We start from the raw sequence: 24,144 nt of genomic DNA, 5'->3' as shown, positions 1-24,144 counted from the left end.
GCCTCTTAAAGAATAAGTTACAGGTCTGTGAGAGCCAGAAATCTTGCTTGTTTGTAGGTGACCAAATACTTATTTTCCACCATAATTTCCAAATAAATTCATTAAAAATCCTACAATGTGATTTTCTGGATTTTGTTTCCCTCATTTTGTCTGTCATAGTTGAAGTGTACCTATGATGAAAATGACAGGCCTCTCTCATCTTTTTAAGTGGGAGAACTTGCACAATTGGTGGCTGAATAAATACTTTTTTGCCCCACTGTATATATATATATTTATCAAAAAAACATGATTATATGTCTCTCTGAAATGACAACATCAATTGATAGATTGTTTTAACTAATAGATGTCTGCCATTGAACAATCGCCTGATTAGCTTGTGAAAAACACCAAACTCTTTCATCATTTCTTTAAACAATAACAGCTAATTTACCAACATTTCTGAAATGTGATATGTAGCGTTTTGGAATGAAACTCTTCTAATGTTTCCCAATCTGAGCTCAGAGTAGATGAGAGATGTAATGTTTGTCTCTGTTGTGTTGAAGTCAAATCAAGCAGGAGAGACCAGCCTTCCCTGTTCCCAGCTGTGTGTCCTTGAAGAGTGACCAGTCTATGGGTCAACCTATATGGTTTAGAGAGGGAGACTTTTCTACTGAACAAAGGTAAGAAGAACTCATGAACTCATGTTCAGTGAGTTAAACAACACTGTCTCTAGTCAAAATCAAATCAAATCAAATTGATTTATATAGCCCTTCGTACATCAGCTGATATCTCAAAGTGCTGTACAGAAACCCAGCCTAAAACCCCAAACAGCAAGCAATGCAGGTGTAGAAGCACGGTGGCTAGGAAAAACTCCCTAGAAAGGCCAAAACCTTGGAAGAAACCTAGAGAGGAACCAGGCTATGTGGGGTGGCCAGTCCTCTTCTGGCTGTGCCGGGTGGAGATTATAACAGAACATGGCCAAGATGTTCAAATGTTCATAAATGACCAGCATGGTCCAATAATAATAAGGCAGAACAGTTGAAACTGGAGCAGCAGCACAGCCAGGTGGACTGGGGACAGCAAGGAGTCATCATGTCAGGTAGTCCTGAGGCATGGTCCTAGGGCTCAGGTCCTCCGAGAGAGAGAAAGAACGGAGAGAAAGAGAGAATTAGAGAGAGCACACTTAAATTCACACAGGACACCGAATAGGACAGGAGAAGTACTCCAGATAAAACAAACTGACCCTAGCCCCCAGACACATAAACTACTGGAGCATAAATACTGGAGGCTGAGACAGGAGGGGTCAGGAGACACTGTGGCCCCATCCGAGGACACCCCCGGACAGGGCCAAACAGGAAGGATATAACCCCACCCACTTTGCCAAAGCACAGCCCCACACCACTGGAGGGATATCTTCAACCACCAACTTACCATCCTCAGACAGGGCCGAGTATAGCCCACAAAGATCTCCGCCACGGCACAACCCATGGGGGGGGGGGGGGCGCCAACCCAGACAGGATGATCACATCAATGACTCAACCCACTCAGGTGATGCACCCCTCCCAGGGACGGAATGAGAGAGCCCCAGTAAGCCAGTGACTCAGCCCCCGTAATAGGGTTAGAAGCAGAGAATCCCAGTGGAGAGAGGGGAACCGGCCAGGGGAGGGACAGCAAGGGCGGTTCGTTGCTCCAGAGCCTTTCTGTTCACCTTCCCACTCCTGGGCCAGACTCCACTCAATCATATGACCCACTGAAGAGATGAGTCTTCAGTAAAGACTTAAAGGTTGAGACCGAGTTTGCGTCTCTGACATGGGTAGGCAGACCGTTCCATAAAAATGGAGCTCTATAGGAGAATGCCCTGCCTCCAGCTGTTTGCTTAGAAATTCTAGGGACAATTAGGAGGCCTGCGTCTTGTGACCGTAGCGTACGTGTAGGTATGTACAGCAGGACCAAATCAGAGAGATTGGTAGGAGCAAGCCCATGTAATGCTTTGTAGGTTAGCAGTAAAACCTTGAAATCAGCCCTTGCTTTGACAGGAAGCCAGTGTAGGGAGGCTAGCACTGGAGTAATATGATCTAATCTTTTGGTTCTAGTCAGGATTCTAGCAGCCTTATTTAGCACTAACTGAAGCTTATTTAGTGCTTTATCCGGGTAGCTGGAAAGTAGAGAATTGCAGTAGTCTAACCTAGAAGTGACAAAAGCATGGATTAATTTTTCTGCATCATTTTTGGACAGAAAGTTTCTGATTTTTGCAATGTTACGTAGATGGAAAAAAGCTGTCCTTGAAATGGTCTTGATATGTTCTTTAAAAGAGAGATCAGGGTCCAGAGTAACGCCAAGGTCCTTCACAGTTTTATTTGAGACGACTGTACAACCATTAAGATTAATTGTCAGATTCAACAGAAGATCTCTTTGTTTCTTGGTACCTAGAACAAGCAACTCTGTTTTGTCCGAGTTTAAAAGTAGAAAGTTTGCAGCCATCCACTTCCTTATGTCTGAAACACATGCTTCTAGCGAGGGCAATTTTGGGGCTTCACCATGTTTCATTGAAATGTACAGCTGTGTGTCATCCACATAGCAGTGAAGGTTAACATTATGTTTTCGAATGACATCCCCAAGAGGTAAAATATATAGTGAAAACAATAGTGGTCGTAAAACGGAACCTTGAGGAACACCGAAATTTACAGTTGATTTGTCAGAGGACAAACCATTCACAGAGACAAACTGATATCTTTACATTTACATTTACATTTAAGTCATTTGGCAGACGCTCTTATCCAGAGCGACTTACAAACATTATGACATCCAGTGGAACAGCCACTTTACAATAGTGCATCTAAATCATTTAAGGGGGGGGTGAGAAGGATTACTTTATCCTATCCTAGGTATTCCTTAAAGAGGTGGGGTTTCAGGTGTCTCCGGAAGGTGGTGATTGACTCCGCTGTCCTGGCGTCGTGAGGGAGTTTGATCCACCATTGGGGGGCCAGAGCAGCGAACAGTTTTGACTGGGCTGAGCGGGAACTGTACTTCCTCAGTGGTAGGGAGGCGAGCAGGCCAGAGGGGGATGAACGCAGTGCCCTTGTTTGGGTGTAGGGCCTGATCAGAGCCTGGAGGTACTGCGGTGCCGTTCCCCTCACAGCTCCGTAGGCAAGCACCATGGTCTTGTAGCGGATGCGAGCTTCAACTGGAAGCCAGTGGAGAGAGCGGAGGAGCGGGGTGACGTGAGAGAACTTGGGAAGGTTGAACACCAGACGGGCTGCGGCGTTCTGGATGAGTTGTAGGGGTTTAATGGCACAGGCAGGGAGCCCAGCCAACAGCGAGTTGCAGTAATCCAGACGGGAGATGACAAGTGCCTGGATTAGGACCTGCGCCGCTTCCTGTGTGAGGCAGGGTCGTACTCTGCGGATGTTGTAGAGCATGAACCTACAGGAACGGGCCACCGCCTTGATGTTAGTTGAGAACGACATGCTGTTGTCCAGGATCACGCCAAGGTTCTTAGCGCTCTGGGAGGAGGACACAATGGAGTTGTCAACCGTGATGGCGAGATCATGGAACGGGCAGTCCTTCCCCGGGAGGAAGAGCAGCTCCGTCTTGCCGAGGTTCAGCTTGAGGTGGTGATCCGTCATCCACACTGATATGTCTGCCAGACATGCAGAGATGCGATTCGCCACCTGGTCATCAGAAGGGGGAAAGGAGAAGATTAATTGTGTGTCGTCTGCATAGCAATGATAGGAGAGACCATGTGAGGTTATGACAGAGCCAAGTGACTTGGTGTATAGCGAGAATAGGAGAGGGCCTAGAACAGAGCCCTGGGGGACACCAGTGGTGAGAGCGCGTGGCGAGGAGACAGATTCTCGCCACGCCACCTGGTAGGAGCGACCTGTCAGGTAGGACGCAATCCAAGCGTGGGCCGCGCCGGAGATGCCCAACTCGGAGAGGGTGGAGAGGAGGATCTGATGGTTCACAGTATCGAAGGCAGCCGATAGGTCTAGAAGGATGAGAGCAGAGGAGAGAGAGTTAGCTTTAGCAGTGCGGAGCGCCTCCGTGATACAGAGAAGAGCAGTCTCAGTTGAATGACTAGTCTTGAAACCTGACTGATTTGGATCAAGAAGGTCATTCTGAGAGAGATAGCGGGAGAGCTGGCCAAGGACGGCACGTTCAAGAGTTTTGGAGAGAAAAGAAAGAAGGGATACTGGTCTGTAGTTGTTGACATCGGAGGGATCGAGTGTAGGTTTTTTCAGAAGGGGTGCAACTCTCGCTCTCTTGAAGACGGAAGGGACGTAGCCAGCGGTCAGGGATGAGTTGATGAGCGAGGTGAGGTAAGGGAGAAGGTCTCCGGAAATGGTCTGGAGAAGAGAGGAGGGGATAGGGTCAAGCGGGCAGGTTGTTGGGCGGCCGGCCGTCACAAGAAGCGAGATTTCATCTGGAGAGAGAGTGGAGAAAGAGGTTAGAGCACAGGGTAGGGCAGTGTGAGCAGAACCAGCGGTGTCGTTTGACTTAGCAAACGAGGATCGGATGTCGTCGACCTTCTTTTCAAAATGGTTGACGAAGTCATCTGCAGCGAGGGAGGAGCGGGGGGGGAGGGGGAGGAGGATTCAGGAGGGAGGAGAAGGTGGCAAAGAGCTTCCTAGGGTTAGAGGCAGATGCTTGGAATTTAGAGTGGTAGAAAGTGGCTTTAGCAGCAGAGACAGAGGAGGAAAATGTAGAGAGGAGGGAGTGAAAGGATGCCAGGTCAGCAGGGAGGCGAGTTTTCCTCCATTTCCGCTCGGCTGCCCGGAGCCCTGTTCTGTGAGCTCGCAATGAGTCGTCGAGCCACGGAGCGGGAGGGGAGGACCGAGCCGGCCTGGAGGATAGGGGACATAGAGAGTCAAAGGATGCAGAAAGGGAAGAGAGGAGGGTTGAGGAGGCAGAATCAGGAGATAGGTTGGAGAAGGTATGAGCAGAGGGAAGAGATGATAGGATGGAAGAGGAGAGAGTAGCGGGGGAGAGAGAGCGAAGGTTGGGACGGCGCGATGCCATCCGAGTAGGGGCAGTGTGGGAAGTGTTGGATGAGAGCGAGAGGGAAAAGGATACAAGGTAGTGGTCGGAGACTTGGAGGGGAGTTGCAATGAGGTTAGGGGAAGAACAGCATCTAGTAAAGATGAGGTCGAGCGTATTGCCTGCCTTGTGAGTAGGGGGGAAGGTGAGAGGGTGAGGTCAAAAGAGGAGAGGAGTGGAAAGAAGGAGGCAGAGAGGAATGAGTCAAAGGTAGACGTGGGGAGGTTAAAGTCGCCCAGGACTGTGAGAGGTGAGCCGTCCTCAGGAAAGGAGCTTATCAAGGCATCAAGCTCATTGATGAACTCTCCGAGGGAACCTGGAGGGCGATAAATGATAAGGATGTTAAGCTTGAAAGGGCTGGTAACTGTGACAGCATGGAATTCAAAGGAGGCGATAGACAGATGGGTAAGGGGAGAAAGAGAGAATGACCACTTGGGAGAGATGAGGATCCCGGTGCCACCACCCCGCTGACCAGAAGCTCTCGGGGTGTGCGAGAACACGTGGGCGGACGAAGAGAGAGCAGTAGGAGAAGCAGTGTTATCTGTGGTGATCCATGTTTCCGTCAGTGCCAAGAAGTCGAGGGACTGGAGGGAGGCATAGGCTGAGATGAACTCTGCCTTGTTGGCCGCAGATCGGCAGTTCCAGAGGCTACCGGAGACCTGGAACTCCACGTGGGTCGTGCGCGCTGGGACCACCAGATTAGGGTGGCCGCGGCCACGCGGTGTGGAGCGTTTGTATGGTCTGTGCAGAGAGGAGAGAACAGGGATAGATAGACACATAGTTGACAAGCTACAGAAGAGGCTACGCTAATGCAGAGGAGATTGGAATGACAAGTGGACTACACGTCTCGAATGTTCAGAAAGTTAAGCTTACGTAGCAAGAATCTTATTGACTAAAATGATTGAAATGATACAGTACTGCTGGAGTAGGCTAGCTGGCAGTGGCTGCGTTGTTGACTTTGTAGGCTAGCTGGCAGTGGCTGCGTTGTTGACACTACACTAATCAAGTCGTTCCGTTGAGTGTAATAGTTTCTACAGTGCTGCTATTTGGGGCTAGCTGGCTAGCTAGCAGTGTTGATTACGTTACGTTACGTTAAAAGAACGACAATAGCTGGCTAGCTAACCTAGAAAATCACTCTAGACTACACAATTGTCTTTGAGACAAAGACGGCTATGTAGCTAGCTAGCTACGATCAAACAAATCAAACCGTTGTACTGTAATGAAGTGAAATGAAAATGTGATACTACCTGTGGAGCGAAGCGGAATGTTTACCGGGTTGTTGAAGTTCTATTCGGTAGACGTTGGCTAGCTGTTGGCTAGCTAGCTAGCAGTATCTCCTACGTTAAGGACGACAAATAGCTGGCTAGCTAACCTCGGTAAATTAAGATAATCACTCTAAGTCTACACACTCTAAACTACACAATTATCTTGGATACGAAGACAGCAAAGACAACTATGTAGCTAGCTAACACTACACTAATCAAGTCGTTCAGTTGAGTGTAATAGTTTCTACAGTGCTGGTAATCGGTAGACGGTGGACGTTAGCTAGTTGCTGGGCAGATAGCAGTGTAGACTACGTTAGGACGACGAAATACGATAATTACGCAATTATCTTTGATACAAAGACGGCTATGTAGCTAGCTAAGAAGAAATTGCTATGATTAGACAAATCAAACCGTTGTACTATAATGAAATGTAATGAAAAGTTATACTACCTGCGGACCGAAGTGTAGATGCGACCGCTCGCTCCAACCCGGAAGTAGTAAGCGATGTCTTTCCGACAGATAAGATCTGAACCAGGCCAGAACTTGTCTGTGTAGACCAATTTGGGTTTCCAATCACTCCAAAAGAATGTGGTGATCGATGGTATCAAAAGCAGCACTAAGGTCTAGGAGCACGAGGACAGATGCAGAGCCTTGGTCTGATGCCATTAAAAGGTAATTTACCACCTTCACAGGGCAGTCTCAGTGCTATGATGGGGTCTAAAACCAGACTGAAGCATTTCGTATACATTGTTTGTCTTCAGGAAGGCAGTGAGTTGCTGTGCAACAGCCTTTTCTAAAATTTTTGAGATGAATGGAAGATTCGATACAGGCCGATAGTTTTTTTATATTTTCTGGGTCAAGGTTTGGCTTTTTCAAGAGAGTCTTTTATTATTGCCACTTTTAGTGAGTTTGGTACACATCCGGTGGATAGAGAGCCTTTTATTATGTTCAACATAGGAGGGCCAAGCACAGGAAGCAGCTCTTTCAGTAGTTTAGTAATTTGCTTTCTAATAATCATGATCTTTTCCTCAAAGAAGTTCATGAATTTATCACTGCTAAAGTGAAAGCCATCCTCTCTTGGGGAATGCTGCTTTTTAGTTAGCTTTGCGACAGTATCAAAAAGGAATTTCAGTTCTTATTTTCCTCAATTAAGTTAGAAAAATTGGATGATCGAGCAGCAGTAAGGGCTCTTCGGTACTGCACGGTACTGTCTTTCCAAGCTAGACGGAAGACTTCCAGTTTGGTGTGACGCCATTTCCGTTCCAATTTTCTGGAAGCTTGCTTCAGAGCTCGGGTATTTTCTGTGTACCAGGGAGCTAGTTTCTTATGAGAAATGTTTTTAGATTTTAGGGTTGCAACTGCATCTCGGGTACTGCACAAGGTTAAATTGAGTTCCTCAGTTAGGTGGTTAACTGATGTGTTGTCTGTGAATTTATAGCACAACTTTTGATGATTCTTGGTTGGGGTCTGAGCAGATTATTTGTTGCAATTGCAAACGTAATAAAATGGTGGTCCGATAGTCCAGGATTATGAGGAAAAACATTAAGATCCACAACATTTATTCCATGGGACAAAACTAGGTCCAGAGTATGACTGTGACAGTGAGTGGATCCAGAGACATGTTGGACAAAACCCACTGAGTCGATGATGGCTCCGAAAGCCTTTTGGAGTGGGTCTGTGGACTTTTCCATGTGAATATTAAAGTCACCAAAGATTAGAATATTATCTGCTATGACTTCAAGGTCCGATAGGAATTCAGGGAACTCATTGAGGAACGCTGTATATGGCCCAGGAGGCCTGTAAACATTAGCTATAAAAAGTGATTGAGAAGGCTGCATAGATTTCATGACTAGAAGCTCACTAGTGTAGCCGGGAGGTGAGGACTCATTTAACACAGTAAATTCATGAGGCTTAAGCCATGTTTCAGTCAGGCCAATCATTATGATCAGTGATTAGTTCATTGACTATAATTGCCTTTTAAGTAAGGGGTCTAACATTAAGTAGACCTATTTTGAGATGTAAGGTATCATGATCTCTTTCAATAATGACAGGAATGGAGGAGGTCTTTATCCTAGTGAGATTGCTAAGGCGAACACCGCCATGTTTAGTTTTGCACAACCTAGGTCGAGGCACAGACACGGTCTCAATGGTGATAGCTGAGCTGACTACACTTGGTGGGGCGGCAGGGTAGCCTAGTGGTTAGAGCGTTGGACTAGTAACCGGAAGGTTGTGAGTTCAAACCCCAGAGCCGACAAGGTACAAATCTGTCGTTCTGCCCCTGAACAGGCAGTTAACCCACTGTTCCCAGGCCGTCATTGAAAATAAGAATGTGTTCTTAACTGACTTGCCTGGTTAAATAAAGGTAAAAATTAACTTGTAAGTCGCTCTGGATAAGAGCATCTGCTAAATGACTCAAATGTAATGTAAATGTACACTGACTGTGCTAGTGTCAGACTCCACTATGCTGGCAGGCTAGGGGAGTTAGAGCCCTGTCTATGTTGGTAGAAAAGATGAGAGCACCCCTCCAGCTAGGATGAAGTCCGTCACTCCTCAGGAGGTAATTCCTCCTCTCCCATTTTCCCATTTATTTTTGTTGTTTTCATAATCCATAGGCTAATCAATTTGTCCATTTCCATAGTCCTAAAACAATATTAAACAAACACAACATTCCCTCCCTGTGTGTGTGTGTGTGTGTGTGTGTGTGTGTGTGTGTGTGTGTGTGTGTGTGTGTACTCCCTGGATGAGGAGATGTAATCTCATGTTTTGTCCAAAGAAACCAACAGGAGAGATCAGAGTCAGAGATTCTCAGTGGTCGGTCTTCCCAGAGTCATCAAACAGACCTGGCCTCCATATTCAGTGTATGTGCTCCTGTTATGTACATTTGTTTTTGTTTACCTCAAGTAAAGTTGATCTGTCAATCATTCATTAATGTGTTAATGAGAAAGCATCTAGTCTCTTGCTTAACTTATTTACTTGATTTATTTCAGTTGCTTGAAGAGAAAATTATGACATTTGTGAAGAACGAGCTGAAGATTTTCAAGAGGATTCTTAGTCCAGAACTCCCAGAAGGCTTTGAGAGTCAGAAGCAGGATAAGGAAGTGGTGGATGCTGAAGATGAGAAGCAGGAGAGCAGTGCCAGAGAGGGGGCTCTGAAGATCACACTGCACATCCTGAGGAAAATGAACTTGAAGGAGCTTGCTGACACACTGGAGAAATGTAAGATCTGTCTGCCTCATGTTGAATGATGTCTAATAACATTTAAAAGCTGTAGCCAAAGTACAGCTAAAGTAGCTGTGTAACTCAATGATATTGAAGCAGCCTTAACACAACACCTAGTGACCTCATCAAGTAGCAGCAGGGATGTGTTGTGCTGATTAATTTAGAGAGAGAGAGAACATTTATAATACCATCAATAATACCAATAATAATATAATCAGTCACACCAGTCTGTAATGCATTATGAAAACATATACACATTTATACTGTCAGTTAAGAGAATCAATTATTATAATTTAAAACGTTATAACAGTCCTACAATACTGTAGACATTAAAACAGACGTAATATTAATATCCTCTGTGTTATTTCTAGATTCAGATGATCCTTCTGTGATTTGCCAAAGTGAACTCAAATCAAATCTAAAGAAGAAGTTTCAATGTGTATTTGAGGGAATCGCTAAACAAGGAAACCCAACACTTCTCAAAAAGATCCACACAGAGCTCTACATCACAGAGGGTGGAACAGGAGAGGTCAATAATGAACATGAGCTGAGACAGATTGAGACAACAATCAGGAAACAAGCAAGACCAGAGACTGCAATCAAATGTAACGACATCTTCAAACCCTTAACTGGACAAGACAAACCTATCAGAACTGTGCTGACAAAGGGAGTCGCTGGCATTGGAAAAACAGTCTCTGTGCAGAAGTTCATTCTGGACTGGGCTGAAGGAAAAGCAAATCAGGATGTCCAATTTGTATTTTCATTCCCTTTTCGGGAGCTGAATTTGATGAAAGAGGACAAATGCACTTTCATTGAACTTCTTAATCACTTCTCAATGGAAACCAAACAATCAAGAATCTCCAATTACGACAAGTACAAAGTTCTGTTCATCTTTGATGGTCTGGATGAGTGCCGACTGCCCCTAAACTTCCAGAAGAACAAGATCTGTTGGGACGTCACAGAGTCAACCTCAGTGGACGTTCTGCTGACAAATCTCATCAAGGGAAATCTGCTTCCCTCTGCTCTCATCTGGATAACCACCCGACCTGCAGCAGCCAATAAGATCCCTTCAGGGTGTGTTGACCAGGTGACAGAGGTACGAGGGTTCAATGACCCACAGAAGGAGGAGTACTTCAGGAAGAGATTCAGTGATGAGGAACTGGCCAGCAGAATCATCTCACACATAAAGACATCAAGGAGCCTCCACATCATGTGCCACATTCCAGTCTTCTGTTGGATTTCTGCAACAGTCCTTGAACACATGCTGAAACATAAGAGAGAAGAGATGCCCAAGACTCTGACTGAGATGTACACACACCTTGTGGTGTTTCACACCAAACAGAAGAATGAAAAGTATCTTGGGAAAGAAGAGACAGATCCACACTGGAATAAAGAGAGCATTCTGTCACTGGGAAAACTGGCTTTTCAACAGCTTGTGAAGGGCAGTCTGATTTTCTATGAAGAAGACCTGAAAGAGGCTGGTATTGATGTCATTGAAGCCTCAGTGTACTCAGGATTGTGCACACAGCTCTTTAAAGAGGAATGTGGGCTGTACCAGGACAAGGTGTACTGCTTTGTACATCTGAGCATTCAGGAGTTTCTGGCTGCTGTATATGTGTTCCTCTCATTCATCAACAACAATGAAAATCTAATGGACAAACTGCAAACAAACGACAATCCTGAAGTTACTTTCTACAAGAGTGCTGTGGATAAAGCCTTACAAAGTGAGACAGGAAACCTGGACCTTTTCCTCCGCTTCCTTCTGGGCCTCTCACTGGATTCCAATCAGAAGCACTTACGAGGTCTACTGACAAAGACAAGAAGCAGCTCACAGAGCCACGAAGAAACAATCAAGTACATCAAGGAGAAGATCAGGGAGAATCCCTCTCCAGAGAGGAGCATCAATCTGTTCCACTGTCTGAATGAACTGAATGACCATTCTCTAGTGGAGGAGATCCAAAGCTACCTGAGATCAGGAAGTCTCTCAGAAGCCAACCTGTCACCTGCACAGTGGTCAGCTCTGGTCTTTGTGTTGCTGACTTCAGAAAAGGAGCTGGATGTGTTTGACCTGAAGAAATACTCCAGATCAGAGGAAGGTCTTCTGAGGCTGCTGCCAGTGGTCAAAGCCTCCAGAGCCATTCTGTGAGTAAATAAAAGGACATTTAGAACTAATCATCAGGAAGAAATATTCAGTTTAGAGAAAAATATAATTTTATGTTGAATAACATATTGAATAAATGCATTGATTTTCACATTAGTATAACATTATGACCATACAATTCTATGAGACAGAAGATTAATCTATATGTTGTTTGGGAGAAAAAAACAAATGCATCTGCCATTGTCCTTCTAAACTTCTCGTTAATCAACAGTGTGTTTGTGAAGTCATGATGATCTCTTTGCAGGCTGTCAGACTGTGGATTCACAGAGGAAGGCTGTGCTTCTCTGGTCTCAGCTCTGTGGTCAAACCCCTCACACATGAGAGAGCTGGATCTGAGTAACAATGACCTGAAGGATTCAGGAGTGAAGCTGCTCTCTGCTGGACTGGGGAATCCCCACTGTAAACTGGAGACTCTGAGGTCAGTATTCCTGTAGTTGGTCAACAAGTGATAACTGTTCACCAGATCCACATGTGTTTACCAGGCACACATAGTCCACACCATATGTGTTTGGACAGTGAAGCTTACAGTTTTACATTAGGTGCTATTCTCCAGCATTTTGGATTTGAGATAGAATGTTTCATATTAGGCAGGAAACAGGAAGTGGTTAGAGTGTTTCGGTTGCTGGATCGAATCCCTGAGCTGAGAAGGTAAATTGCTGTTGTTCTGCTCCTGAACAGGCAGTTAACCCACTGTTCCTAGGCCGTCATTGAAAATAAGAATTTGTTCTTAACTGACTTGCCTAGTTAAATAAAGGTAAAACAATATATATCATATAAATTTGGTGAGATTACAGAATGTCACCTTTTCTTTGTTTTACCGTTTAGACATGAAAGCACTTTATAGTTACAAATTCAGTTATATTAAAGTATATTAAATATTCACTTATATTATATTAAAGTAGTCCTACGTTTGGCATTACATCAAGCTTGTGATTCTACAAACTTGTTGAATTAATTTGCAGTTTGTCTTGGTTGTGTTCTGGATGTTTTTCCTGATAGAAACTGAATGGTGAATAATGTCCTGTCATTTTGGAGTCACTTCACTTGTATTGTCAGTAAGAATAGAGGATGTTTCTGAACACTTCTACATTCATGTGGATGCTACTATGATGATGAATAATCAGGAATGAATCATGAATGATGATGAATGAGAAAGTTACAGAGGTACAAACATCATACCCCCTCTGTTATTGGTAATGGTGAGAGGTTAGCATGTTTTGTTGTAGCCTCTGTTATTGGTAATGGTGAGAGGTTAGCATGTTTTGTTGTAGCCTCTGTTATTGGTAATGGTGAGAGGTTAGCATGTTTTGTTGTAGCCTCTGTTATTGGTAATGGTGAGAGGTTAGCATGTTTTGTTGTAGCCTCTGTTATTGGTAATGGTGAGAGGTTAGCATGTTTTGTTGTAGCCTCTGTTATTGGTAATGGTGAGAGGTTAGCATGTTTTGTTGTAGCCTCTGTTATTGGTAATGGTGAGAGTTTAGCATGTTTTGTTGTAGCCTCTGTTATTGGTAATGATGAGAGTTTAGCATGTTTTGTTGTAGCCTCTGTTATTGGTAATAGTGAGAGGTTAGCATGTTTTGTTGAATCCTCTGTTATTGGTAATGGTGAGAGGTTAGCATGTTTTGTTGTAGCCTCTGTTATTGGTAATGGTGAGAAATTAGCATGTTTTGTTGTAGCCTCTGTTATTAGTAATGGTGAGAGGTTAGCATGTTTTGTTGTAGCCTCTGTTATTGGTAATGGTGAGAGGTTATTAAAATAACCTCAAATAAAAGGTGACATTATATTCTGACATCTCAAAAATAGATTTTTTAAAAATATAAAATAGACAAAAAGATATGGTGTGGACTGTATACTCAATACAATCTAAATCTGATTCCTCACTGTCTAAATAGATATGGTGTGGACTGTATAAAACAATCTAAATCTGATACCTCACTGTCTAAATAGATATGGTGTGGACTGTATACTCAATACAATCTAAATCTGATACCTCACTGTCTAAATAGATATGGTGTGGACTGTATACTCAATACAATCTAAATCTGATTCCTCACTGTCTAAATAGATATGGTGTGGACTGTATACTCAATACAATCTAAATCTGATTCCTCACTGTCTAAATAGATATGGTGTGGACTGTATACTCAATACAATCTAAATCTGATACCTCACTGTCTAAATAGATATGGTGTGGACTGTATACTCAATACAATCTAAATCTGATTCCTCACTGTCTAAATAGATATGGTGTGGACTGTATACTCAATACAATCTAAATCTGATACCTCACTGTCTAAATAGATATGGTGTGGACTGTATACTCAATACAATCTAAATCTGATACCTCACTGTCTGTCTCTTGTCTGATACTGCTTTATAAACTGGTCTGGTCAGTCTACTATAATATTTGTACTATACATTGTTTCTCTTTACAAGTAATACTTTGATTATTTTATATGATTTCAGGACACTGATATATCTGAATATGTTGAAAAATATACTGCCACTATTTTCACCACCAAAGAATATCAGTGCGGTTTTAATATGATTTGACTCTTTGCAGGCTGTCAGGCTGTCTAGTCACAGAGGAAGGCTGTGCTTCTCTGGTCTCAGCTCTGAGGTCAAACCCCTCACACCTGAGAGAGCTGGACCTGAGCTACAATCACCCAGGAGACTCAGGAGTCAGACTGCTCTCTGCTGGACTGGAGGATCCACACTGCAGACTGGAGAAACTCAAGTATGTAGAGGGTTTATGTCAATGTTCATTTCAGACATGTTTGACTTATCGGGCTAGTTAAGACAAACATTCTTACCAACACTTGGACAAAGCTGACTGAATGTGTGTGTGTCCAGTGTGTGTGTGTGTGTCCAGTGTGTGTTGGTCCAGTGTGTGTGTGTCCAGTGACAATCTCTCAATGACACACACACACACACACACACACTGGACACACACACAGACAAACATTTGCTAGATGTTGTAAGCTATATATCCGTGTGTGTGTGTGTGTGTGTGTGTGTGTGTGTGTGTGTGTGTGTGTGTGTGAGTTCAGGTGTATCACTCAATGACTGTCTGTTCTTCTGCTTACCGCTACAGTGTGGAACATGGTGGAGAGAACAGAATGAAACCTGGACTTAGAAAATGTGAGTGTTGACAGCTGTGAAGAATATGACTAAGAATAAGTCTTAATTCAAGTTAAGTCAAAGTCAAAGACCACCATTACTTAATTGGTCAAATTAAAGTGGGTTCGTGTTACGTAAGAAATGTGTCTTTGTGTTCAGGTGAGTGTGTGGTCAAATCAAATCACATGTATTTATATAGCCCTTCGTACATCAGCTGATATCTCAAAGTGCTGTACAGAAACCCAGCCTAAAACCCAAAACAGCAAGCAATGCAGGTGTAGAAGCACAGTGGTTAGGAAAAACTCCCTAGAAAGGCCAAAACCTAGGAAGAAACCTAGAGAGGAACCAGGCTATGTGGGGTGGTCCTCTTCTGGCTGTGCCGGATGGAGATTCTAACAGAACATGGCCAAGATGTTCAAATGTTCATAAATGACCAGCATGGTCCAATAATAATAAGGCAGAACAGTTGAAACTGGAGCAGCAGCACGGCCAGGTGGACTGGGGACAGCAAGGAGTCATCATGTCAGGTAGTCCTGAGGCATGGTCCTTGGGCTCAGGTCCTCCGAGAGAGAGAGAAAGAGAGAATTAGAGAGAGCACACTTAAATTCACACAGGACACCGGATAAGACAGGAGAAGTACTCCAGATAAAACAAACTGACCCTAGCCCCCCGACACATAAACTACTGGAGCATAAATACTGGAGGCTGAGACAGGAGGGGGTCAGGAGACACTGTGGCACCATCCGAGGACACCCCCGGACAGGGCCAAACAGGAAGGATATAACCCCACCCACTTTGCCAAAGCACAGCCCCACACCACTGGAGGGATATCTTCAACCACCAATTTACCATCCTGAGACAAGGCCGAGTATAGCCCAGTGTGGTCAGTGTGCCTGTGTGTGAGTGTGTGTGTGTGTGTGTGTGTGTGTGTGTGTGTGTGTAATTAATGGGAATAAGTGTGTTTTATATTACCATACAGAATAACATATGATCATTCAACAAGTCTCAAGTTACCTTAACTTCTCCTTTTGGTACCTAGAAACATCTACATTAAATGAATTAGTGAAAAGTGAGTTAACATTCTAATGTGAATGATGATGATTTCTAATATTGTGTCTGGTTTCATCCATCAGATGTCTGTGATCTCACACTGGACCCAAACACAGTAAACAGACACCTCTCTCTGTCTGAGGAGAACAGAAAGGTGACATGGAGGACAGAGGAGCAGCCGTATCCTGATCACCCAGAGAGATTTGAGGACTGTGGACAGGTGCTGTGTAGAGAGGGTCTGACTGGGCGCTGTTACTGGGAGGTAGAGTGGAGTGGGATAATGGGGGCTGTTATAGGAGTGACATATAAAGGAATCAACAGGAGAGGATGGGGTGATGACAGTAGGCTTGGATACAATGACATGTCCTGGAGTCTGTTCTGCTCTGACAACAGTTACTATGCCTGTCACAATAATAATCCCACTACCATAGACGTCCCCTCCTCCAGCTCCCACAGAGTAGGAGTGTATCTGGACTGGCCAGCCGGCACTCTGTCCTTCTATAGAATCTCCTCTGACACACTGACCCACCTGATCACATTCACCTCCACATTCACTGAGCCCCTCTATCCAGGGTTTAGGGTTTATGATGATGACTCCTCAGTGTCCCTGTAAATAATAACCTGACACACACACACACACACTGGACACACACCTACTGGACAAACTCACACACACACAACCACACTGGACACACACACACACACACACACACACACACACACACACACACACACACACACACACACACACACACACACACACACACAGGACACACACACACATACTGGACACACTGGACACACACACACTGGACACACACACTGGACAAACACACACTAGACAACCAAACACACACACACACTGGACAAAAACACACACTCACTAGACAAAAATACACACACACTGGACACACACAGTCTTGTATTTCTAACCAATTAGGACTCCTCATATTTACCTGTTGAGGACCCTGCTGTCCAGACATCATAGAAGTACAGAAATTACTCTCAAAAAAAAAAAAACATTATGAGGAAATCACCTAAAGTTGCTGACTTCTTGAAAACATGTTCACTTGTAATTTTACCTTCTACTTGAGACCACACATTGCAGATCAAATCTAATCAAATCGGTCAAATACACATGGTTAGCAGACGTTAATGTGAGTGTAGCGAATTGCTTGTGCTTCTAGTTCCTTCCGTGCCGTTCCGTAATATCTAACAAGTAATGTAACAATTTCACAACAACTACCTTTTACACACAAGTGTAAATTAATGAATATGTGCATATAAATTATATGGCCGAACAGCAGAGGCAAGATGCAGTAGATGGTATAGAGTACAGTATATACATATGAGATGAGTAATGTAGGGTATGTAAACATTATATAAAGTGGCATTGTTTAAGTGACTAGTGATACATTTATTACATCAAATGATTAATTATTAAAGTGGCTAGGGGTTGAGTCTGTATGTTGGCAGCAGCCACTCAGCCATCGAGAAAATGCCTCCTATGAAATCTATGAAATCTATCCAACTGCCTACGTTGTATCTAATGGAAGCCTAAAATAATTAACAAGTTTTAAATTCTCGATATTTGATGCATTCATTCTATTTTATGACTGAAAATATTGCATGTAGGATGCCACAATGATGCAACACGGATGGCAACTCAACGGCTGTAGTGTAGTTTTTCTGTAGTGTAGTTCTACTGTAGTGTAGTTATTCTGTCAAGGATTTCTTCTGTAGTGTAGTTCTACTGTAGTGTAGTTCTACTGTGGTGTAGTTTGTCCGTAGTGTAGTTTTTCCGTAGTGTAGTTCTACTGTAGTGTAGTTCTACTGTAGTGTAGTTCTACTGTAGTGTAGTTTTTCTGTAGTGTAGTTTTTCTGTAGTGTAGTTCTACTGTAGTGTATTTCTACTGTAGTGTAGTTCTACTGTAGTGTAGTTCTACTGTAGTGTAGTTCTACTGTAGTGTAGTTCTACTGTAGTGTTTTCTTCTGTAGTGTAGTTCTTCTGTAAAATATTTAAACCAGAACAACCATTTCACTAATGGAGTCAATATATCCAAGTAACAGATTAATAGTTTAGAAAAATATTTTTTATTTTTCTGTATCAAAGTCAGAAGGCTTTGTATTCTTGAGACCTAGTCTTTCCAAAAGTGAACAACCTGGAAAAACTTCCCCAGAACAGAGAGATGGAGGACATTCATCACAACTGTATCTGCAGAGTGTTGAGGTTAAACTAACAATCCCAACTGAATAACTACATAGAGAAGGATGTGAGAGGAGAATGTGCAATGCTGACATCAAGGCAGAATCAATCTGTATGGAATCTAAACCCAACAATCTGTTTGCAATGTAAACCTTCTAATAAAAGCAAAACCTATTAAATCAAGTTCCCTCCTCCAGGTAAAACAATGTAAAGTGTGGTCATCCTTCTGTGTTCAGAATGTCTTGATTTGTGTCCAATCCAAACTGAACCGTTCTGTTATCATCTATCCTGCCAGACTAGTTCAGATCTAATGTCTTGACTACAATCCAAACTGAACCGTTCTGTTATCATCTATCCTGACAGACTAGTTCAGATCTAATGTCTTGACTTGTGTCCAATCCAAACTGAACCGTTCTGTTATCATCTATCCTGACAGACTAGTTCAGATCTAATGTCTTGACTACAATCCAAACTGAACCGTTCTGTTATCATCTATCCTGACAGACTAGTTCAGATCTAATGTCTTGACTTGTGTCCAATCCAAACTGAACCGTTCTGTACTGGCATGGTTGGAAATACACTAACTGATGAAGACAGGATTGATCTGGACCAGCACAGTACCATATGTTGACACTACAGTGTGAAAATGCACTGACTGAAGGCAGAAGGAAACATGCTAACCGTGTGAGCCTCTCTCTTGTCCCAGCTTTCCCTTGGTCATTGGCTTGTTTGGCCCAATCTTCTCTCCTGGAAAACATCGGTGGAAAACATGTCATTTTCCAACAGGACCTTGTAGTTCAGAATAGGTCCATGTGTATGTGAGGTATAGACATACCTGTCAGATGTTCTTCATAGGAATTGTCTTCCTCTGATGATCCTGATGCCCCTGGGACATAATCATCTTCACTGTTTTCATTGCTGGTTACTGAGTCAACAGTCTTGTATCCAAGCAGAGCTTTGGTCAACTGTGTTGAAGAAAACAAGTATCTTGGATAACTAGACAGACGGAAATACACTAACATAATAACTAGACAGACGGAAATACACTAACATAATAACTAGACAGACGGAAATACACTAACATAATAACTAGACAGACGGAAATACACTAACATAATAACTAGACAGACGGAAATACACTAACATAATAACTAGACAGACGACACTCAAAGTATTTAGACATTCGTTTAGATTAGTTATGGTTCTGTGCTCCTCTACTTTAGATGTTGATTAGTTATGGCTCTGAGCTCCTCTACTTTAGATGTTGATTAGTTATGGTTCTGTGCTCCTCTACTTTAGATGTTGATTAGTTATGGCTTTAGATGTTGATTAGTTATGGCTCTGAGCTCCTCTACTTTAGATGTTGATTAGTTATGGCTCTGTGCTCCTCTACTTTAGATGTTGATTAGTTATGGCTCTGAGCTCCTCTAGATGTTGATTAGTTATGGCTTTAGATGTTGATTAGTTATGGCTCTGTGCTCCTCTACTTTACATGTTGATTAGTTATGGCTCTGAGCTCCTCTACTTTAGATGTTGATTAGTTATGGTTCTGTGCTCCTCTACTTTACATGTTGATTAGTTATGGCTCTGAGCTCCTCTACTTTAGATGTTGATTAGTTATGGCTCTGAGCTCCTCTACTTTAGATGTTGATTAGTTATGGCTCTGAGCTCCTCTACATTAGATGTTGATTAGTTATGGTTCTGTGCTCCTCTACATTAGATGTTGATTAGTTATGGTTCTGTGCTCCTCTACTTTACATGTTGATTAGTTATGGCTCTGAGCTCCTCTACTTTAGATGTTGATTAGTTATGGCTCTGAGCTCCTCTACTTTAGATGTTGATTAGTTATGGCTCTGAGCTCCTCTACATTAGATGTTGATTAGTTATGGTTCTGTGCTCCTCTACTTTACATGTTGATTAGTTATGGCTCTGAGCTCCTCTACTTTAGATGTTGATTAGTTATGGTTCTGTGCTCCTCTACTTTACATGTTGATTAGTTATGGCTCTGAGCTCCTCTACTTTAGATGTTGATTAGTTATGGCTCTGAGCTCCTCTACTTTACATGTTGATTAGTTATGGCTCTGAGCTCCTCTACTTTAGATGTTGATTAGTTATGGCTCTGAGCTGACTTTAGATGTTGATTAGTTATGGCTCTGAGCTCTACTTCTATGTTGATTAGTTATGGCATGTTGATTAGTTATGGCTCTGAGCTCCTCTACTTTAGATGTTGATTAGTTATGGCTCTGGCTCCTCTACTTTAGATGTTGATTAGTTATGGCTCTGAGCTCCTCTACTTTAGATGTTGATTAGTTATGGCTCTGAGCTCCTCTACTTTAGATGTTGATTAGTTATGGCTCTGAGCTCCTCTACTTTAGATGTTGATTAGTTATGGCTCTGTGCTCCTCTACTTTAGATGTTGATTAGTTATGGTTCTGTGCTCCTCTACTTTAGATGTTGATTAGTTATGGCTCTGAGCTCCTCTACTTTAGATGTTGATTAGTTATGGCTCTGAGCTCCTCTACTTTAGATGTTGATTAGTTATGGCTCTGTGCTCCTCTACTTTACATGTTGATTAGTTATGGCTCTGAGCTCCTCTACTTTAGATGTTGATTAGTTATGGCTCTGAGCTCCTCTACTTTAGATGTTGATTAGTTATGGCTCTGTGCTCCTCTACTTTAGATGTTGATTAGTTATGGCTCTGAGCTCCTCTACTTTAGATGTTGATTAGTTATGGCTCTCTCCTCTACTTTAGATGTTGATTAGTTATGGCTCTGAGCTCCTCTACTTTAGATGTTGATTAGTTATGGCTCTGTGCTCCTCTACTTTAGATGTTGATTAGTTATGGCTCTGAGCTCCTCTACTTTAGATGTTGATTAGTTATGGCTCTGTGCTCCTCTACTTTAGATGTTGATTAGTTATGGCTCTGAGCTCCTCTACTTAAGATGTTGATTAGTTATGGCTCTGAGCTCCTCTACTTTAGATGTTGATTAGTTATGGCTCTGTGCTCCTCTACTTTAGATGTTGATTAGTTATGGCTCTGTGCTCCTCTACTTTAGATGTTGATTAGTTATGGCTCTGAGCTCCTCTACTTTAGTTTACATTACATTTACATTTAAGTCATTTAGCAGACGCTCTTATCCAGAGCGACTTACAAATTGGTGAATTCACCTTCTGACATCCAGTGGAACAGCCACTTTACAATAGTGCATCTAAATCATTTAAGGGGGGGGGGTGAGAAGGATTACTTATCCTATCCTGTGTGGCTCAGTCGGTAGAGCATGGCGCTTGCAACGCCAAGCGTCGTGGGTTCGATTCCCGCTGGGGCCACCCATATGTAAAAGTAGTGGCCCCAGCCGACTTGTAAGTCGCTTTGGACAAAAGCGTCTGCTAAATGGGATATATTATTATATTATATATTATTCCTTGAAGAGGTGGGGTTTCAGGTGTCTCCGGAAGGTGGTGATTGACTCCGCTGTCCTGGCGTCGTGAGGGAGTTTGTTCCACCATTGGGGGGCCAGAGCAGCGAACAGTTTTGACTGGGCTGAGCGGGAACTGTACTTCCTCAGTGGTAGGGAGGCGAGCAGGCCAGAGGTGGATGAACGCAGTGCCCTTGTTTGGGTGTAGGGCCTGATCAGAGCCTGGAGGTACTGCGGTGCCGTTCCCCTCACAGCTCCGTAGGCAAGCACCATGGTCTTGTAGCGGATGCGAGCTTCAACTGGAAGCCAGTGGAGAGAGCGGAGGAGCGGGGTGATGTGAGAGAACTTGGGAAGGTTGAACAACAGACGGGCTGAGGCGTTCTGGATGAGTTGTAGGGGTTTAATGGCACAGGCAGGGAGCCCAGCCAACAGCGAGTTGCAGTAATCCAGACGGGAGATGACAAGTGCCTGGATTAGGACCTGCATCGCTTCCTGTGTGAGGCAGGGTCGTACTCTGCGGATGTTGTAGAGCATGAACCTACAGGAACGGGCCACCACCATGATGTTGGTTGAGAACGACAGGGTGTTGTCCAGGATCACGCCAAGGTTCTTAGCGCTCTGGGAGGAGGACACAATGGAGTTGTCAACCGTGATGGTGAGATCATGGAACGGGCAGTCCTTCCCCAGGAGGAAGAGCAGCTCCGTCTTGCCGAGGTTCAGCTTGAGGTGGTGATCCGTCATCCTCACTGATATGTCTGCCAGACATGCAGAGATGCTATTCGCCGCCTGGTCATCAGAAGGGGGAAAGGAGAAGATTAATTGTGTGTCGTCTGCATAGCAATGATAGGAGAGACCACGTGAGGTTATGACAGAGCCAAGTGACTTGGTGTATAGCGAGAATAGGAGAGGGCCTAGAACAGAGCCCTGGGGGACACCAGTGGTGAGAGCGCGTGGCGAGGAGACAGATTCTCGCCACGCCACCTGGTAGGAGCGACCTGTCAGGTAGGACGCAATCCAAGCGTGGGCCGCGCCGGAGATGCCCAACTCGGAGAGGGTGGAGAGGAGGATCTGATGGTTCACAGTATCGAAGGCAGCCAATAGGTCTAGAAGGATGAGAGCAGAGGAGAGAGAGTTAGCTTTAGCAGTGCGGAGCGCCTCCGTGATACAGAGAAGAGCAGTCTCAGTTGAATGACTAGTCTTGAAACCTGACTGATTTGGATCAAGAAGGTCATTCTGAGAGAGATAGCGGGAGAGCTGGCCAAGGACGGCACGTTCAAGAGTTTTGGAGAGAAAAGAAAGAAGGGATACTGGTCTGTAGTTGTTGACATCGGAGGGATCGAGTGTAGGTTTTTTCAGAAGGGGTGCAACTCTCGCTCTCTTGAAGACGGAAGGGACGTAGCCAGTGGTCAGGGATGAGTTGATGAGCGAGGTGAGGTAAGGGAGAAGGTCTCCGGAGATGGTCTGGTGAAGAGAGGAGGGGATAGGGTCAAGCGGGCAGGTTGTTGGGCGGCCGGCCGTCACAAGAAGCGAGATTTCATCTGGAGAGAGAGGGGAGAAAGAGGTCAGAGCACAGGGTAGGGCAGTGTGAGCAGAACCAGCGGTGTCGTTTGACTTAGCAAACGAGGATCGGATGTCGTCGACCTTCTTTTCAAAATGGTTGACGAAGTCATCTGCAGAGAGGGAGGAGGGGGGGGGGAGGATTCAGGAGGGAGGAGAAGGTGGCAAAGAGCTTCCTAGGGTTAGAGGCAGATGCTTGGAATTTAGAGTGGTAGAAAGTGGCTTTAGCAGCAGAGACAGAGGAGGAAAATGTAGAGAGGAGGGAGTGAAAGGATGCCAGGTCCGCAGGGAGGCGAGTTTTCCTCCATTTCCGCTCGGCTGCCCGGAGCTCTGTTCTGTGAGCTCGCAATGAGTCGTCGAGCCACGGAGCGGGAGGGGGAGGACCGAGCCGGCCTGGAGGATAGGGGACATAGAGAGTCAAAGGATGCAGAAAGGGAAGAGAGGAGGGTTGAGGAGGCAGAATCAGGAGATAGGTTGGAGAAGGTATGAGCAGAGGGAAGAGATGATAGGATGGAAGAGGAGAGAGTAGAGGGGGAGAGAGAGCGAAGGTTGGGACGGCGCGATACCATCCGAGTAGGGGCAGTGTGGGAAGTGTTGGATGAGAGCGAGAGGGAAAAGGATACAAGGTAGTGGTCGGAGACTTGGAGGGGAGTTGCAATGAGGTTAGTGGAAGAACAGCATCTAGTAAAGATGAGGTCGAGCGTATTGCCTGCCTTGTGAGTAGGGGGGAAGGTGAGAGGGTGAGGTCAAAAGAGGAGAGGAGTGGAAAGAAGGAGGCAGAGAGGAATGAGTCAAAGGTAGACGTGGGGAGGTTAAAGTCGCCCAGGACTGTGAGAGGTGAGCCGTCCTCAGGAAAGGAGCTTATCAAGGCATCAAGCTCATTGATGAACTCTCCGAGGGAACCTGGAGGGCGATAAATGATAAGGATGTTAAGCTTGAAAGGGCTGGTAACTGTGACGGCATGGAATTCAAAGGAGGCGATAGACAGATGGGTAAGGGGAGAAAGAGAGAATGACCACTTGGGAGAGATGAGGATCCCGGTGCCACCACCCCGCTGACCAGAACCTCTCGGGGTGTGCGAGAACACGTGGGCGGACGAAGAGAGAGCAGTAGGAGTAGCAGTGTTATCTGTGG

General features: G+C 44.4%; 1 protein-coding gene across 1 annotated transcript in view; it reads left to right on the top strand.

Moving 5' to 3' along the window:
* The window catches only part of LOC135554800 (NLR family CARD domain-containing protein 3-like), a 41,494-nt gene extending 24,937 nt beyond the window's left edge, over positions 1-16,557 (top strand). Inside the window, exons 4-11 of the mRNA XM_064987237.1 lie at positions 543-659; positions 9,055-9,139; positions 9,269-9,497; positions 9,872-11,642; positions 11,906-12,079; positions 14,225-14,398; positions 14,756-14,802; positions 15,915-16,557. Of these exons, the coding sequence (XP_064843309.1) occupies positions 543-659; positions 9,055-9,139; positions 9,269-9,497; positions 9,872-11,642; positions 11,906-12,079; positions 14,225-14,398; positions 14,756-14,802; positions 15,915-16,444 (3,127 nt within the window). The 3' untranslated portion in view covers positions 16,445-16,557. The remainder of the gene's footprint in view (positions 1-542; positions 660-9,054; positions 9,140-9,268; positions 9,498-9,871; positions 11,643-11,905; positions 12,080-14,224; positions 14,399-14,755; positions 14,803-15,914) is intronic.
* Positions 16,558-24,144: the final 7,587 nt, after the last annotated feature.

This window comes from Oncorhynchus masou, chromosome 14 (assembly GCF_036934945.1).
Source record: "Oncorhynchus masou masou isolate Uvic2021 chromosome 14, UVic_Omas_1.1, whole genome shotgun sequence".
NCBI classification, from domain to species: domain Eukaryota; kingdom Metazoa; phylum Chordata; class Actinopteri; order Salmoniformes; family Salmonidae; genus Oncorhynchus; species Oncorhynchus masou.
This window is presented reverse-complemented; position numbering and strand designations above follow the sequence as displayed.